The 19,049-nt window shown below is 37.4% G+C and overlaps 2 protein-coding genes across 2 annotated transcripts in view; one reads left to right on the top strand and one right to left on the bottom strand.

The window, feature by feature from the left end:
* Positions 1 to 8,645: 8,645 nt before the first annotated feature.
* Positions 8,646 to 9,710, bottom strand: CAPZA3 (capping actin protein of muscle Z-line subunit alpha 3). The gene has a single exon (XM_077778403.1). The coding sequence runs from the start codon at positions 9,560 to 9,562 to the stop codon at positions 8,663 to 8,665; it is 900 nt and encodes a 299-aa protein (XP_077634529.1). The 5' UTR covers positions 9,563 to 9,710; the 3' UTR covers positions 8,646 to 8,662.
* A 1,815-nt stretch (positions 9,711 to 11,525) lies between these two features.
* PLCZ1 (phospholipase C zeta 1) overlaps positions 11,526 to 19,049 on the top strand; it is a 46,879-nt gene continuing 39,355 nt past the window's right edge. The window contains exon 1 of the mRNA XM_077778401.1: positions 11,526 to 11,654. The gene's annotated coding sequence lies outside the window, so the exon portion shown is untranslated. The remainder of the gene's footprint in view (positions 11,655 to 19,049) is intronic.

Below are 19,049 nucleotides of genomic sequence, written 5' to 3'. Positions count from 1 at the left end.
GTTTATGTTGGACCAAGCTAAGTCAGGTAATGCAGGTTAACTCAGATTTTCCGTAGTCAAATTCCCTGCAAATAACTGTGTGCTGGGAGTCAGTTTAGTTCCAATAAAATGTACTGAATGGTACCATGTAACTATAAAAAGCCACTGTCACCAGATTTTCCTCTCCTATTTCTTGAGGTCTTGCTATTAGAGGTCATGGTACTCCACAAGGACTGCCAAAAATGTGAAGAGATCAGTTTGACATACGATTACCAGTATAGACATAGCTAATTTAATTCCAAACAAACACTATAGAGCTTTCTATAGTGTTTTAGGTATTTGCTATGCTATGATAATAGTTTTGCAAAAGGGCCCTGGTTTTCCTTTACTTTCGTAAACAAATTTTTATACATTTTACAAATCCTATATTTTTTATAAACCCATAAGAATTTGAGCTGTTAGATTGAAGATTGTTTATCCAAGAATGAAGTATAAAAAGAAGCATTGAAGTGAACATGAGAAATACTCATTAAGAAACATTATGATACTGTTCAGGTATCTGTGGTAAAAACACATATAATGTTTATGGAATTTTCCCTTTCTTCGGTCTCAGGCTATGACTGTCTCTGAACTGAGGGCTGCATTTGCATGCCATTAGGGTCACAGATCACATTCCTAAGGAATGAAAAAAATAAATCTGTCCAATTAGTAAATCCTCGTCACACAATATTCTTTTTTATTCATTTGAGTTTGGAACATGAACATGGTGCTTGTAAAGTGAGGAGCACTTTACATATTCTAAAATAAGAATAAAAAGTGACTAGGGAGATAAGAACAGTATGATAAGCATTATGTTTATGTAATAAAGTTAATTCAGGAAAGCTGTTGCATTTATAACCTAGAAGAGGTTGCCCTTTTCAAGGCAGTTAAAATGAATTAAAATATTAAGAAAAATTACTTGAAATCCTTCCAAACACATCTTTTATGTAGCTCTATAAAATATATTTATTTATTTAACCTAATGGCATTTCTAAATGAACAAAAGGACAAAATATACTTAGTAAATGCTGGATGTTCATCTTACCAAAGTAAAAGCCCTGTAAGGTGTCAGGAATCATACTCAGAATGAATGAATGTGTGTCTAGTACCCTCCATTCACCCCTCCAAATCTCCCTTCTCCCTTCCCCATCCTACTACTGGCCACTGGAGGCTGATGTGCGTGGACTCCCTTGTCCTCTGGCTTTTGACTGGTTTTGCCAATGAGGAACTCTGACAGAAGCTGGAGAAAACAAAAAAGGAGAGCACTTATGTCCTTTCTCTCTTTCTGAGAGGCCTCCTCAGGCTGTCAGTGTCCCGTGAAGGGACACAGAAACCCTTCTTCTGGTGGCCTGGTATATTGACCGTTATATTGACTCCCCCCTCTAGTTTCTAGTGGCCACTCCCTAACCTTGACCTAAATATGTGAATGGATTTAATGTCATTTTACTCTCCTCAGTGTTCCCTTATCTTTGTGGATAATCCCTTCATTATATCTTTTTTGAACTACACAATTTGTATTTGTCATCTGTTTTCTGTTTGGGCACAGACTGATTAAATTAAGAAGGCAAATCTTGTCCCTGGAGCCTCCTTAAGGTATCTATGTCTACATGGCATATAATATAACATCAAGAATGAATTGTCAGAGCAATATAGTGTGGGAATTCTATTCTTATCATGTGCCAGACACTATGGTCTTTAAAATGCACAGCTGTACTTCCAACTCAGAGGTATTTATAAATTACAATTCCTGAAAGGTGGAGAATTTGTTAGGATTGATGCTCTCAAGAACTTTCTCTTATCTTTGAGAAATGCTTGTTGCTAGGTTCTCATCCTGAGAGACTATTGGAAGCTTTCTTCTCTTGGACATTTTTTTTTCTTACTCACCAATCATTTATTGTTCACACAGAATATGTAAAAAAATCTATTCTAGGTGTGCACTCAATCCTCACTTAACAAATGGAAAAATTCATGTCAAAGAAGTCATATATTATAACCTTTTTTTAATGTCACAGAGTAGCAGTTGGGAGAACCAAGACTTGAAGTTAGATATTCTGATTCAAAGTTTTATAGATTTCTATTACATTGTGTATGAAAGAAACAAAATCTTTCCTTTAGCCTATTAAGAGAAACAGGGCAAATACTCACAACTAATATTCAAATTAATGTAGACAATTACCAATGCAGAAGTAGACATAAAATGTATTTACATTTAAGAAATCTAGAGAGCACTCCTGTTGAAGCGTCTTTTAGGCTTCTTGGAAGAGGTGATTAAGTCTAGTTTAGTCATATAAGGTTCATGTAAGAGCAAGGGACATTCAGTTCATGGAAAGCCTTTGAACACTGAGCCAGAAAATGTGAAATCTACTCCCTAGTCAATCAGTATTTTTAAAAAGTGTTTGATCAAGACTGTGAGTAACATCAATGAATAATCAGTTGAGGATTATGAAAATTAATTTGGCAGAACTTCATAGAATAGATTGGAGATTAAAAAAAGAAAAGCAGGCAGACTTGTTAGAAAACTTGATAAGTGAGAAGTAACAAAGATTATTGATAAGGTGAAAGAGTGAATAAGTAAGAAAAATACTTGCAGGGACATAAATAAAAAGGTTCAATGAGTAATTAAATTTTAGAAAATAAGAAAGAAGTTAAAGATGCTTGAGTTTTGACCTTGAATTAATGACAAAGATAGTGCTTCTAAGAGCAAAAAAGAAGAAAGAGTAATTTGATTGAAGGAAAGAGGAGCAGGTAAGAATAACATCTTAGTTCTGGCAATGTTGATTTTGACATTATAAGGTAAGATTTGTAGTAGGTGATATTGGAAAAGAAGCCTAAAGTCAAGTTAATTAGAGCCATCTGTATGATTATTTAGTAGATGTCTTGTTTTTATTACTAGAGTGTAGGTGAACTGGGGTTGGATGAATGTGATGGGAAGGAGCAGTGAGTATGGACAAAGGGGAAGCAGTGCCAAGATAGAATATTCTTGGAGGTCTAAGTCAAACTGGAAGATGTGTTCATGCAAAGCTGTTCTGGCAGAGTGTGGTCAATGTATCTTACAATAAATATAGTGCTTAGTGAAAAAAAAAATACACAACAAGTTTGGAAGCCAAGAGGGAAGAGAAAAAATATGCAAATGATATTGAAAATACTGTTTTGAAGACCTACTCAGTAATAGGCCATGGATTGTGGGTACTGGAGTTTTCTCCAGTCTTGTTGTACCTGATGAATATTGTGATGAATATTGTGAAGAATGGGGTGGTTCCTGAAGATGTTGGTGACTGAAAGTGATAATGTAAAAAAAAGAGGTTGGAAAACTAAGGTTTGGAGGATGCTTGTGTTTGAGTGTGAGGTATAATGGAGGAGGAGAAATGAAAGGAATTAGAGGAAGGGGAGACTAAGATGCAGTTAAAACTGAGGAATTAAACGTTTTTCAGGAAAAAGAAGTAGTCATGGTCTCAGGACAATAACTGATGAAAGGCAATTGGAATCAACAATTATGATATCGAAAACTTTTGAGAATGGATTTTTATTAGATGATTACACTGGTGGCCAGAAGGTGCAGAGTTAAGGGAGCATGATATGGTATAAAGAACAGGAGTTTTCAAGTGTGACAGACCTGATTTGGAATCCCAGTTCTGTCCCTTACCAGCTGTGTCAATTTGGCAAAGCTATTTAAAAATATTCTTAGTTTCCTAAGCTGTAAAAAATAATTCCCAGTTGTATAATTCTTATAAGGAATCAATGAGGCAGATGAAATTGCTGGTAGAATGCCTAGAACATAGCAGTCTCTTAATTAAATCAATTCCTTTAAGAAAATAATAAGTGATAAAGATACAGAAAAAAATTAAGAATAGGATAAGCCTTTGAAAAGTTTCATGGTGAAAGGACCCGAGAAATTTATAGGGAAATTTTTTTTGGCCATTTGGAACTGTATATGCTTGCTGGTGGAGGAGAGGAGCCAAAATAGATGGGGCTAGTGAGGAACTAAGAGCCAAAAAGGCTAATTGAAGAATCAAGAGCCTGGATGACACAAGATCAAGGACTTAGGAGCAAGTTAACAGGAGGAAGAGTTAGTCTTACAAAGGAACATACACTTCTTTGGAGACTATTTTTCAGGAGAAGAAAATAAATATATTTTTAAGTGTAGAGAAAGGAAGCTGTAGAAGCTCTTTTTGAAAGCATGTGTCTTCTTAGTAAAGGGACAGTGTCACTTACTAAATGAATGACTGATGCAGAAGTAGAGCTTAAGTAGAGTAGAAAAATTCAAAACACATCATGAAGAAGGCTGTTGGGGTCAATAGACAAGACTAAATTGAATGCTTATCAGGAGAGAGACTAGTGACTGATGTGGAGTTGAGATAGATTTCACTAGAATATAGGAAACAGTAGACTGAGAACCCACTCTTTAACAATAGTACTATATCCTAAGAAGCTGCTGAAATTATCCAAGAAAAAGGGTCAGAATCCAAGAGATATGTGTGGATGAGGAGATTGAGGAAAAGGTGAGATAAATAAAAAAATCGGTTGAGTGACAGGGACCTGAAAGTACTTTTCGTACTGAGTCATTAAAATCTAATGAGTTATGGGAACTTCATAAATATGCAGAGTCCAGTAGGAACTCTGATTACTGGAGACCGTAATGATAAGTAGAAAGGAGTAGTTGGGGTTTGTATACTGTAATCAAAATTCCAACAGGAAAGTAAAGGTGAAGGCTTCTTTAGCCTCCAGGCAATCCTGAGGCTAGGGCATATCCTCAGAACAGCAGGGACTCACTTTAGCAGGTGGGTTGAAGGATCTACCCTCCTCCTGAATCTCTGCTTGAGTAGAATATGATAATAGCCATTGGATTAGCCCTATGGATCAGCCCCTACCCCCAAGAGAAAGGGCACAAAAATCTTTGCCAGAGGATTATGTACAATTGAAAGAAATATATGAATTTTGAAGAACCTGATTTTCTTAAACTTGTTGGAGAAGAAATCTCTGTCCATTTGGAGTGGGAAAAGAGCAAAAGTTTTCATCAGAGCAGTAGGCAGCCAATGGCAGTTTCAGAATGCAATCAAATAAAGCATCTCAACATCAGCTGGGGGAATCTGCAGAGGAATACATAGTTCCTAAAGGGACAGCAGGTATTGATGGCTTACAAAATCTTACGGTCAACTAAACCTACCATGTTTCATGTCTTTGTTACCTTTATTCATTTGTTCACTCATTCACTCATTACCTATCAAATGACAGGCAGTAATGGACTTAATCCTTAAATAGACAATAGAATGGTCCCATTCTACTGGAGCTTACACTCTGGTTGGAAATGGGACGGGGATGAGAAAACACTGGAATACTAAAAAATAATACACTGAAAAAAACCAATACACTGAGTCCTCAGAATCTGAAGCATTTTTTGTGTATGTGTGTATATGCCTGGGTATGTGTTTATATATGTATATTGCTAGAGTAGGTTTAAGTGTAGGGGTGTGTGTGTGTGTGTATGTGTGTGTGTGTGTGTGTGTGTGTGTGTGTGTGTGTCTATGATAAAGGTACAGGAAGGAGTAGTTGTAAATTTTTCTGGCTATTCCAGCTCCATACAAAGAAAATAACTACCAAATAAAACCAATGTGGGAATGATTTTGGTATAATATAGCATAAGTTAATGAACAGCCTTTTTATTTGTTTTATATTCTTTTAAGGCTTGTTGCCTACCAAAGAAAACATTTGATATTGAATATTGCCAAGGTTACTGTGGTGAGCTAGACACTCTCTTTTGTTATTGATGGGATTATAAATTGTTAAATCTGGAAAGCAATTAGGCAATAGGTATTAAATCATGAATATGTTCATATCTTTTCAATATACAATTTTAGGGACTTTATCTTAAGGGAAATAATCCACCATGTGGGCAAAGTTTTACACATAGAGATACTCACTATAACCCAATTAATAACAGAAATAAAATGCTAAAAATTTAAATTATGTATGAACAAGAAATAGTTGTCTTGTTATGGTTCATGAACTGTATAAATATCGTGTAAATAATTAAAATTATGTGCTCAAGGAATTTTAATAACACAGGACCATATTTATGACATAGGAGGCTATATAAAAAGAACAGGGTAAAAATTTTTATATGTTGTGAGTTCTTAATATTTAAAACAATTCCTTAAAATTAGATGGAATTAGAGGAAATAGACCAAAATGCTTTATACCTTAAGCATTTTCTATGATTTGTACATGTGACTTTTTATATCCAGAAATACCAATAAATATTATTAAAAAAAACCCATGTTCCAGGGGGAATTAAGTGCTTCTCTGATTGTTCCATAAACCATCAAGCCCTATTCTGGAAAGTTCTGGCAAATCAACACTTACATATATAAAGCCATAATATCAATTCAAATTTTTGTTAAATAATTTGTCAGAAGGGTATGTTTTAGTGCAATGAGAGCAACTGTCTTGACTGCTTTTCTTTAGAAAGGTTTTTCTTAACTTTTTAACAATAGATAAAGGCCTGTCCTTGGTCTGTGCATAGCAAATCCAGTGAAGTAGTAGACATGGCTTTCATTTGGCAATTGTTTTACAGGAAATGATTTTAATTGAGTAGATAGAAAGTATAAGATTGGGTTTATGATTGGACCAATATTTCTTAAAATGTGGTACTGGGATCCCTTATAACAGAGTCATCTCTGAAAATTGTTTAAAATGTAGATTTCTCAGCCTACTAAGTCACATCTGAGGATGGATATTGGGAAGTTGTATTTTTTTAATGTTTATTTTTAAGAGAGAGAGACACACACACAGTGTGAGCAGGAGAGGGGCAGAGAGAGAGGGAGACACAGAATCCGAAGCAGGCTCCAGGCTCTGAGCTGTCAGCACAGAGCCTGATGCGGGACTCAGACCCATGGACCGCAAGATCATGATCTGAGCTGAAGTCTGACACTCAACTGACTGAGCAACCCAGACGCCCCTGGGAAGTTGTATTTTTAAAGATACGCCCTAGGTAGTTCTCCTGAGATTCTCCAAGAACCACCTGTTGAGGTAGAAATGTTTGAGATTTAGAAATTCTAACCTTGTCTGCTCCAGTGATTAAGTAGAATGAGATCTTTTCTCAACAGCATGGATCCAAACTACAGAGAATTTTACCTACCAGTAAGTCAGAATTAGGGGATGCTCTGTTGCAATCTTATCAGAGAGGTTTAGATTTGGAATTCTTTGAGAGCATAGGCGAGTGGTCAGTAACCTCGCTGGGAATAGTAAAAGGGTGACTGAATAGCTAATTGTCTTGGCTAGAAAGTAGCAGTCCATCAGTTGTAGATCCTGTGGAAGTGTCCCTTGGATGAAATGCTTGCCTAAATCATTATAGAGTTTACAGGTCTTAATGAAACAGGCCTCCAGGGAGAGTGGTCATACCCTAGAGGTTAAGAGCAGAGCCAGACCCACCTATCACTTAGTGGATGAATTAAACAACTCAAGACCTTAGATTCTTCTCCCATAAAATGGAGATACTAATAGTGCTACCTGAATCATGAAAAGTTGTGTGCAAATCATTTAGCACCAGGCCTGGCATGAAGTAGGCACTTATAAATGCCTACAGGGATGACTTCACAAGAATTTGACTATACCATCTTGACAGGTCAGGCTTTTCCAGTTGATTTTTCAAAGACCATGTTAGTTTTCAGAAAAGCCCAGGATTTGGGGACACCTGAGTGGCTCAGTCAGTTAAGCATCTGACTTTGCCTCAGGTCATGATCTCTCAGTCCCTGAGTCTGAGTACCGAGTTGGGCTCTGTGCTGACAGCTCAGATCTTGGAGCCTCCCTCCCATTCTGTGTCTCCCTCTCTCTCTCTCTCCCCTTCCCCTGCCCATGCTCTGTCTCTGAGTTGTCTCTCTTCCTCTCTTTCAAAAATAAACATTGGAAAGGAAAGGGAAGGGAAGGGGAGGGGAGGGGAAGGGGGAGGGGAAGGGGAAAGGAAAGGAAAGGAGAGGAAAGGAGAGGAGAGGAGAGGAGAGAAAGGAAAGGAAAGGAAAGGAAAGGAAAGGAAAGGAAAGGAAAGGAAAGGAGAAGAAGAAAAGCCTGGGGATTTGAGTAATCCCAATTCCTGGAGAGCAGAGGCTCTAAATTTGCTACTAGTTCTTCATCTGAGGTAGATTTTTGATATCTGTTGTTTTCATGGAATATCCCACAATACTAATGTCACTTAGTGAAATCCACTCTTTCTTGTTGGGTAGGACTGAATTGAATTATGTAAATTATCACTTCCAGAATGACTTTCCTTTGTATACCTTCTCTAGTTACAAAGAAAGTCAAAGGTCATTTCTACACACACACACACACACACACACACACACACACAGCCTTAACCCTGATCACCTTTGTAATACTTTTGGGTGCCACATTTTATCAAGCAGTTTTAGGTTCTAACACACATCTTTGGCTTTATGATGGTTGCTACCAAGAAGCACATTTACATCACCCTTTACTTGCCTTATTGGTTAATATTACTTGAGTAAAATTATTTGTTACACTTCTCCCTAATTTAAACTTGTATTTGTGAAGTGATAGGCATCTCTAGTGGCTTCTGAACATTAGGAATATACCAATACCCCTCCCAGAAATACAGTTGAATCAGGTTGAGACAATTACCAGGAGCAATCCTTTATATTATCCAGTTGCATAACACACTTCTTGAATAAATGACATATCCTAATTTAGGATACATCACCAGATTCAAGTCAGAGAGTATCCTTTGCCAGTCAATAAGAGTGCGGGTCACTGGAAGATCTCTTCGTAGAATTTTTCTCAGGGCTTCGTTTGATAACTCCTGTAATTCTTCTAAGACTGCAGCTTGAAATATATTCTCTTGCTCTTCCACAAGCCTTGCAAAATTTAAAGCCAGTTGAGCTTGGTTAACTACTTCCAAGCTTTCTTTCAGGTCCTTGGAAATTTCAATATGAAGGTTGACAGCCTTGAAGAAGTGAGCTTGCACAAAAATTCTTCCTGTTACTTGGGTTAGAAATGGATTGATTTGGAAAATCCATTTAGATTTCCAAAGGCCATTCCAGCAATCTCTTGTTTCATAGCTGTGGTCCTCAATGCACGCTATCAAGAATTCCTTATTTTTCACAGTTTTTCTCAGCACGTTGCAATTTCCCGCTGGGTAGTGATCGTTCACGTACAGTTTTAAGGCACACAGAACAACATTTCTCAGGTATTCTGTCTCATTCCGAATGATACCGTGACTTTGGATGTCTTTTAACTGGTTTTGAAGCAGGTCGAATTTGAAGGAAAGTTTGCTTTGATAGTCAAAAAACCGGAAGTCACCAAGTACGTTGTGGTGAGACAAGAGCACTGGATTTCCGTCGATACAGAGCGGCACAGAGTATTTTTGGCAGTGTTGGTGGCCTGCACACTCACCTTGATGGTGCATCAGTTTTTCATCACGGATAAGCAGACAGAGATCATCAAAGGCATTTACAAATTCCCCGGGAGGAGCCTGTATCAGCAGTCTGCGAATTACTTTTTCTTTCTCTTTCCTACTCAGAACGCTAAGTGACATGCTTGGTTGCGCCAGAAGCAAAGCTTCTGAAATAAAGAGTGTTCAAAGGATGAGAAAACATTCCATGAGACACCTTTCCCATCAAGGTGTTAAACAGTCAAGCTTAAGATTACTATGGCTAGTCATGAAAACAGGTTGTCTGACAGGCTCCGAGTCTCCTGATGAAGTCATAAAGAAGCTTTCTCTATGAAGTGTGGAACTTTCGATGATATCACAATGGGTGTTCAGGCCAAAAGAAAAACATGACAGTCACCTGACAGCGTGGTTCCCAGCCATCCAGCTGTACGTATTTTGAAGATTTTAAAAACTTAGCTTCCCAAACAGCCTTCTTCAAGAGTGGTGTGTCTCTGTGTGCAGTGTATGTTGTCAGGGATCTGGAGAAGCAGCCCAGAGTTTCTAACGTGTTTGGTGGCAGCACTTTGCACCTTCGGGGACAATGGCATTGATTTATCCTCAGTCCCTCAGAATAGTTTCCCCAAACCTACTGGAAGCACATTATGCTCAGAAGTTTCAGGGGGTTCAACAAAATACTAAAAATAAAACAAGATACGATGGCAGTTGATAGAAACATGCCAAACAGCAGAGGATACTGCATTTATAAACACTGAGGGTTTGAAGATTGTCAAAATGTAAGCAAGTAGCCCAAAACTTTCAAGGGCAGTGAAGTGCAGGGACCACACCTTGTTTCTATGTGGTTTCTGTGGGATTTAAGTGTGAGCTATCTCTAAAGAACAAAGGCACAAACCACTCTGTATTTTCTGCTTTCTCTCTAGAAAAGGGTCAGAGGCAACAGCTGATGCATATCAAGAAGTTCCTTTACTACAAAAGGGCAGAGTTGACTATATTTGAAACCTGTGACAGCTCGTAATGGGGAGAGACTACTAAGCAAGGAGAAACAGAACAGATCATGAAAATATGGAGAACAAATATCCATTTAGAAGTCCTTTCTGTTCCTCCTTTCTCTTCTTTCTCTTGATTTATCCTCTTTACTTGATTCTCCTCTCTTTTTTTCCGAAGAGTCTTGAAGTTAAGCCTCTCTCATTTAAGTATAAACTGCTACCTTCCATATGTCCTAAGCTTTTCTGAGTTTCCCTCGCTTTCTGTCTTTTTCTTATCAGAACATGAGCTTTGCCATTATTAAGTCATAGCATTTACATGTAACACTTTTCATTAGTTTTAACAATCTAAAATTGAGTGAAATTTTGAACGAATTTTACCAATACCTTTCATGATTTTATAAGCTGTCGTATTAATTCCCAACTTCAGTTTTTCCAATTGAAGTGTCCTAATTTTTGTAGTTTGTCTGGATACAATAAGTAAGCTTGATTATTTTAGTTTTCTCATCCATAACAAGCATACAATCAGCATGGCATTTTTAACCCTTTTTGGTGGTACTTAAAATGTTGCCTTTTTGGGCATGTGGGTAGCTGGACATTTGACTAATGTCATCTTAATAATAACTATATCAAACATGGTAACTATTTATTGAACACTCAGTAGCAGAAACTGTGTTCAGGAATATATTGAGAACTTATTTAATGCCCCCACTTCCCTTAACTATAAACTTGCCCACCTTTCAGACTAGGAAAGGGAAGCTGAGACAGGTCAAGTGACAGGGCTATCTCGAAGCGCAGTGATCCCCCAAGTCCCCAGTGTCTCAGGAGATGGATCGTATTTCCCAAATAATAACTAATTGCCCAACTGTTTATTTTTATTCCTTTCCTGTAATTTGTATTGTGTTATGCATGCCCTCTTGTACCTTTACTGCAGAATAGTACCTACTTAGTTTCGTTGTAACCATTATTTATCATGGAATTGTCTTGTCACTTCAGCAAAAGATAGACTATCCCTTAAAAATAAAAGTAAAAAATGTTAAATTGAAGAGAAATCAAATAGTTCCTTAGGGATTTTAAGTACTAAATGATTTTCTGTGAGAATTTCCTTAACTTCTTTTTTTGTGCTTCATACATGGTTTTTGTCGAAGATTCGGGATGAATTTAGAGGTGGAAAAATTAACCTGGAAAAAACTCACAAATTACTTGAAAAATTAGATATTCAGTGCAATTATGTTCATGTGAAATCTATCTTTAAGGTGAGATAATATCCAACCCCCTGTCTGCTCCACCCTAGGAAGGACTTAACCCAATATAGGAGAATGCCAATAGATACTTGGATGCTTTCTACAGAAAATACATATGAAAAATTAGTCTCTTAAGAATTAAAGCAATTAATTATGCTAAATATGTTTATGATCAAGAAGGAGAGAAATTAGGTAAGAGATAAAATAAGTTGTTGATAAAATTTGAAATAATACCAGATTACTAATTTAGCATAATTAGCTGAAGATACAGGAATGTTCACATAAGATTAGGATTGGCCACATCCTTAGATCAAAATCACATAAATGAAGAAATGGTAAATGGATTGGATGTTAGTAATTTATAGAAGGAAAAAGACATCTTGAGAAAAATGGTATCTTACTCACTTCAAAGTAGAAAATCATGCCAAAAGTTTTCTTTGTTTGAAGAACTAGTGGGCAGGGAAACTGGATCAATTCTTTCACTAGAGGACACAGGGAAAGATCATCAATAAATAAGACAAAGCCATTCTTTCAGCTGAGTTTTCTGCTAGAAATGGCAATTTTCTTAGCAAATCAGGCAAGAACACTAGACTGGCTAATCCAGATAGTTAAGAAGATAGAAATCCTGAATATGATACTGTTGTTTGAAAGTGACTACCCAGATAACAGTCTGTGAAATTGTTACCATTAATGAAAACTGGGAAGCCCGTGTTAACCTACTTGTAGGCTAACCAGTTAGCCTGATATAACTTCATGGATGATGGCAGAGGTAGGCTTCTGGTTCAGAGAAAATAGCCTTGTTACAGAAATAGCTATTGCAAAGGTATCCCCATTTTGGTGCTATTTCTTGTTACTTACAATAATAGCCATCACAAGGGTATCAGCATTTTGGTGCCATTTCTCCAAGCCTCATTTCCCAAAGCATGATGTGAAGAGAGCCAACTGACACAGGCACACACAGTGGGTTGTCTTATCAGAGAGGGACCTCAAGCTTAAGGAGCCCAAATCTTTTATTACAGGATGTAAGCCTGTCTGACCTCTGCCCTGGAGGGCACCCTTATCATTATAATCACGCACAGTAAACAAACCTACTTTTTTCCCCTGGAGGGGGATATTATCTCTTCATCATGCAAACATCCTTGAAAACTAGTTCTGAAGTAAGTGTTGGCACCTCTGCTCAGAAAAGTTGTAGAGACACAGGAGACCATTGAATAGATCCATCAAGTACTTCTCTCAACAAGATTTAGCCCCCATGTTTACAAATCACAAAGAGGAGGTTAAAAAAAAAAAGCTGCACTTCACAAGAGACTGCAGTAAAAGACGTTTCAGATTGTTTTTTATGAATGCAAGAAGACAAGGTTTGTGAAAGATCTTTATAAGAACTGCTTGCCCCCCCACCTGCCCTGTGGTATCACTCAATGGAGAACCAAATATGTACTGTTTAGTTTAATAAAATTCACATTCAACACAACATAGAGGCAATATATTAAATCTGTATCAAATGTGCAATATGATAAATCTTATTCAATGATTATCAGGTTGCTTTGCATTATCTGCAAAATGAAGATAAGTGTCTGAGATGCATTGATTAAAATACATCCCATATTTAAAAGTGTTATATAAAATGTGCAACAGTTCTAACAAGTAAAGGAATAGGTCATTAATTGATATTAACGATTATTTGGACATGGCAGGATGAAGGTCTATTTTGTTTAGCGAAACCTTTTTTATGTGAATTATAAAAATTAGAGGGGCAAAGGTTGCTTAGAATTCTTCAGAAAACCTCTTTAAAATGACCTCAAATAATTTAAGAAATGACAAGAAATTCTTATCTATTAAAATAGATGATACTTTGTTGTCTTTGGCTAAATTGCCATATATGCATTAGATGTTAATTAAAGAGAATACTAGGGAAGGTGTGTTGGCTAATGAAATTTTCTGGATAGCTAAAAACTAAGCTGCTTAAACATTCGACTGTTTTGCTTCAACTTTTGTTGTTTATCTTTCCGAACTTCATGGGTACACCTTGTAGCCAGAGTAAATAAAGAATCTTATTTTGGTGACCAAACTCTTCCAACATCTCAGGGCTGTTGTTATTGGCAAGCTCAATGGGCCTGGAGATTCTTCACTCCATCAGATCTTGCCTGTGTAGTGCCTGGCAAATCAGAAATTTCTCTAAGCAAAAGTCTTAACCTCCTAAATGGGGATACTAATATAGTCATCTTGCAGGATTGTGCTGAATATTAAATATTATTTGTGGGTGTTCTAGTATTAGTCTTGACAAAAAGTAGGCACTCAATAAATATTAGTTCAAGCATATCAATCATGATTGCTCAAGAAATATAGGAAGTTGCATTATATTTATTGATTTCTTAAGAAACTGGCATAAATTCTGATGTGAATTTATTTCTTTATTGGATGAATATTTACTATGAAATTTAAGTAAAGAAGGTGTACCCTTATGACTCTGGCAAAATATTCTAAATTTCATTTTACAAAATCAATTGTTGAGTCATGACTTGGGAGGCAATTCTGTAAGATTTTGTTTATCCTTTTATTATAAAAATCTTTATTGCTTTTATCATTGTCATTAATTTGCAGCATGCAATATATTTTATAAGAAATATTCTGTGTCATTTCAATATACATTGTTAGTCTGAGATTACATTCTTAATTGTTGGTTGAATATGAAATAGCATCCTTCTTAATTTTAAGAATTCATATTGTTGTAGGACTTACCTTAAGTTTTCAAATACTCTAAGCAGTTAACAACCATTATTAAATCTATAGTATGTCCATGGGACTGTTAGAAACTGTGGATTGTAAAAAATTAGTAAAGTGCTCTCTCTTGCTTGCTCTCTCTCTCATCAGGAAGCAAAGAAATGCAGAAATTGCTATTTTATAAGTAGATTGTAATAAATATCATAGCTAATACTTACAGGGAATCTGAGAAGACAGAGACTCAAACTTGGGCGTCTATTAAAGAGGCTGTAGTACAGATAGCATTCTTGTCCCTCAAAGAATAAGAAGCAGTATATGTAGTAAACAGTGTGAGAAGTGCTTAGGGAATAAAAGGTAATAAAGCATGACTTGCATATACAATGTGTGCAGGGAATTGGTGAGGAATGCTAAGTATGGCCAGATCACAAAAATCCTGAGTAGTAGGCTATGGAGTTTGGATTTTCTTTTTTCTTTTTTTAATTTTTTTAAATGTTTTTTATTTATTTCTAGGAGAGAGAGAGAGAGAGAGAGAGAGAGAGACAGCGTGAGCAGGGGAAGGTCAGAGAGAGAGGGAGTCACAGACTGAAACAGGCTCCAGGCTCTGAGCTGGCAGTCAGCACAGAGCCCGACGCGGGGCTTGAACCCACGAACCGCGAGATCATGACCTAAGCGAAAGTCGGATGCTTAACCGACTAAGCCACCCAGGTGCCCCGGATTTTCTTTTATAGATGATGGGTAGCCATTGAACTTTTCTGAGGAGGGAAACAGTGCAAATTTTAGAATAAATCTGGCAGCACTGTAGAGTGGTTTGAAAGTTAGAAGGTAGAGGAAGGAGGTAAAGAATTTCTCTGCTGCCTCTGCCCTACAAATCTGCAGCTTGGGTCAATTCAACCACATATTGTTTGGTTCTACTGCAACTTTATGATTTCCTATTTTAGTTGGTCCTCCACAGTCTAGCTCCATATCCTTTTCTAATTTTTTAAAAAGGTTTATTTATTCTTGAGGAGAGAGAGAGAAAGAGAGAGAACATGAGTGGAGAAGAGAGAGAGAGAGACACACACACAGAATCTGAAACAGTCTCCAGGCTCTAAGCTGTCAGCACAGAGCCTAATGCGGGGCTCGAACTCACGAGCTGTGAGGTCATGACCTGAGTTGAAGGTGGATGCTTAACCAACTGAGCCATCCAGGTGCCCCACTCCATATCCTTTTTTAAAAGTTACATTCTCTCTCATATTAAATAAACTGAAAGACACCTTTACATTTCTTTCTCCATTTCCTCAATGATTCATTGCAATAAATTTTGCCTTTATACCTACCTTGAAAACCTCTATTTTTAAAATGGTAAATACAATGGTTAGCCTCTCTGTGCATTTTATTTATCCCTCTTTTCTTAAACTACTCCCTATTCTGACTTCTATGACATCACTTTTAAAATTTCTGATCATTCCTTTTCCATATGTCTTTAATTTTCTTTCTTTTTACATTACATACAATTCTTGAACAATCTTATTAACCTTTCTTGTTTCTCCAGTTTTATTGAGATATAATTGACATATAATACTGCCTTTGTTTTAAGTGTACAGCATGATGATTTGACATATGTATATATTGAAGAATCATTAACAATAAGTTTAGTAAACATCTATCAGCTCACATAGGTACAAATTTCTTTTTCTTGTGATTAGAACTTTTAAGATAACTCTTGTAGCAACTTTCAAATATACAATATGGTATTACTAATTTAGTTACCAGGCTGTGCATTACATCTGCAGAATATATTATTATATATCCTACATCAGTGTTAGCTATTGTCATCATATACATTTCACCCCTAGTACTCATTTATCTTATAATTGCAAATTTGTACCTTTTGACGACTTTCACCCAGTTCTTCCACCCCATCACCCCTTCCTTCATGAGGAAGTTGAATTGTATGATATGGCAGTTCTATCTTTAATTTTTTGAGTAATCTTCATATTGTTTATAACCATTATTTGAATTCTTTATTAGGTAAATTGCTTATCTCTGTTTCATTAAAATCTGTTTCTGGGGTTTATCTTGTTCTTTTGTTTGGAACATATTCCTCTGTTTCTTCATTTTCTTTTACTCTCTGTGTTAAGTTTCTGTACATTAGATAGAACAGCCACCTCCAACAGCTTTGAAGGAGTGGCCTTGTTTAGAAGAAGAACCTTATTGTTCATCCCAGACTTTGCTTTTGTTTGTTTCTCAGCCTTTGTGATTGTCCAAGCAGCCTGCTTTATTCTTAGTGGCTCCCAGTCACCTAGGGAGTGCCAAGACCAATCAGTATTCCTGAGGGGAGGATCCCTGTCAGCACCCAGATGTGGGCTGATTAGAAGCCGATCCTTCAGGCAGCAGCTTGTAAAGTATACAAATAAACCACTTTCAGGGAAAGACTGGAAAAGAGTGTCTCTGTCAACTCCCTCTGCACCAAGCTCCTGAGGGACAACTCGCCAAGGATTTTCTCTTTGTTTGCCACAGTTCTGCTGGACCTGGGAGCACCAACCCCATTGGCTACCAGGGCCAGGCAGTCAAGGGATTTTCATTCCATGAGTGGCAGCTGTAAAAGCTGGAGTGCCATATGTGTACTAACACTTGTTTCAGGGAGATATTAGTGATCTGGAGGAAGATAGAGGGAAAGCACAAAGATGTTACCTGCTGACCTCTGTGGCCTCTGGGGAAGATTGTAGTCTGCCCTATCTACAGGGCCTATAACTGCCCTGTGTTAGATTAGAAGCACAACTCTTAGGCTATGGCTTTCAAGGTGACCAAGTAGGCCTCTTTCAAGGAAAAACTACATGTTAATCTTTAGCTCCATGCTAAGCCCTGAGGGGATAGCCACCAAGAGTCCCTGTGAGCTGTTAAGGACTATTTACCAAAGGGCCGCCTGGGTGGCTCAGGCGGTTGAGTGTCCCACTTCGGCTCAGGTCATGATCTCACAGTTTGTGGGTTCGAGCCCCGCAATGGGCTCTGTGTTGACAACCAGCTCAGAGCCTGGAGCCTGCTTAGGATTCTGTGTGTGTCTCTCTCTCTGACCCTCCCCTGTTCATGCTCTCTCTCTCAGAAATAAAACATTAAAAAAAATTTTTTTTTAAAAAAAGAACTATTTACCATAGTTTCATGGATCTTGTGGATACAAGCCCCAATTGACTTTCAGAACTAGGTGTTTGGGGGGCTTATCTCTCAGGTGGAAGTCTTAAAAGTTGGGGCACTACAAGTTGGATCCAAACTCTTCACTCCTCAGGCAGAAGCTGAGGGTTGTCAGTTCACTCTCAATTATATGTCATTATGTTGGAGGGGAGGTTTGTGGAGACATTTTGTGCCAGTCTCTCCTGCCTATTTTGATATGGAATTTTTTTCTCATTTGCCCAATATATAGGCAAGTTAGTTCACTCCACTGGTTTCCAGATTTCTTTCAGAGGGAATTGTCCCATATGTAGCTGTATATTTGGTGTGTCTTTGGAAGGAGGTGAGTTTTGAAGCTTCCTATGTCACCACCCTGTTGACTTTGAATGGCTTCCATTACTACTTTAACGGGAACAAAGCACAAGTTTTCTATCCTGAACAACAAAACCATATACATGCTACTTTTTTTCATCACCTGCCATATTCTAGGCACTATGTTAGGTTTTTGCATACGATATTTTAACAAATATCCAAGGACGTTGTTACTAGCCTCTTTTTACACATAAAGATATTGAGGTGAGAAATGTTGATATAGTTTATATCATATTACTGTGGAAATTCATACCTGGATCTGTCTGCAAAATCCTTGTGTTTTCTCCAGTAATGCATCACTTCCCATCCCAAACAATTGTCTACTAGTTGTCTTGGCTTGGATGAAGATACTTCAAGTTTAGTATGTTTAAGTAACCATCTTTCCCTTCAAAACTGTTTTCCTCTCTTTTCTTGGTGATGGAAGCACCATTCTCTCAGTTATCTAAGCCAGAAACCTGAGAGATTCCCAGACTCTTCCTTTTACCTTGCCTCCATATCCAATTTTCAAATCTTTTAAGGTGTATTTTATTTCTATACAAAGTCAATTGATCTCCAACTACTTGCTACTCAAGGTGAGCTCCTCAGACTAGTATCTCTGGCATCCCCAAGGAGCTTGTTAGAAATGCAGCATCAGATGTATTGAAGCTGACTGTGCATTTTAACAAGTCCCTTGGTGACTTATATGTCCATTAAAATTTGAATAGCCCTACGAACTGATTCCTTGCTTTTAATCCTAGCATCTTTCCTCTTTATAGCTGCCATAGTGATCTTTCTAAAACAAAATCTATATGATTTCCCTCATTAAAGATCATCAGCAACTCACTGGTGGAGAATGAAGTCTGAGGGCCTCAGGGCCAAGGGCCCCTTGGATGAATTTTGACCTCACCTTTATCTCTCACTGCAGTTTCACTAACATCCTTTCTAATCACCTCCTGTTTTGTACTGTCATGTGTTTATTTACTCTAATCCCAACAATAAGAATAACTCTTCTTCCCATTCTCAGGCAACCATCTTCCTTCTCATCGAAAGCTCAGCTCCAGGATCACCTTTTCTATAAAGACTTTCTTTTTGTCTCTAAGAAGAATTACTGAACTTTCTTTGTCTGTTGTGTATAAAGTTTCTATTAAGACACTTTCATGTTGGCTTTCCTTTTCTAGAATATGACCTCCC

This window comes from Crocuta crocuta, unplaced genomic scaffold (genome assembly GCF_008692635.1).
Source record: "Crocuta crocuta isolate KB4526 unplaced genomic scaffold, BGI_CrCroc_1.0 scaffold1173, whole genome shotgun sequence".
Lineage (NCBI taxonomy): Eukaryota > Metazoa > Chordata > Mammalia > Carnivora > Hyaenidae > Crocuta > Crocuta crocuta.
The sequence above is the reverse complement of the archived record's forward strand: the minus strand, read 5'-3'. Positions and strand labels throughout refer to the sequence as shown.

Coding starts and splice junctions, on each gene's coding strand:
- CAPZA3 (XM_077778403.1), bottom strand. CDS start 9,562: ATGTCACTTAGCGTTCTGAGTAGGAAAGAGAAAGAAAAAGTAATTCGC.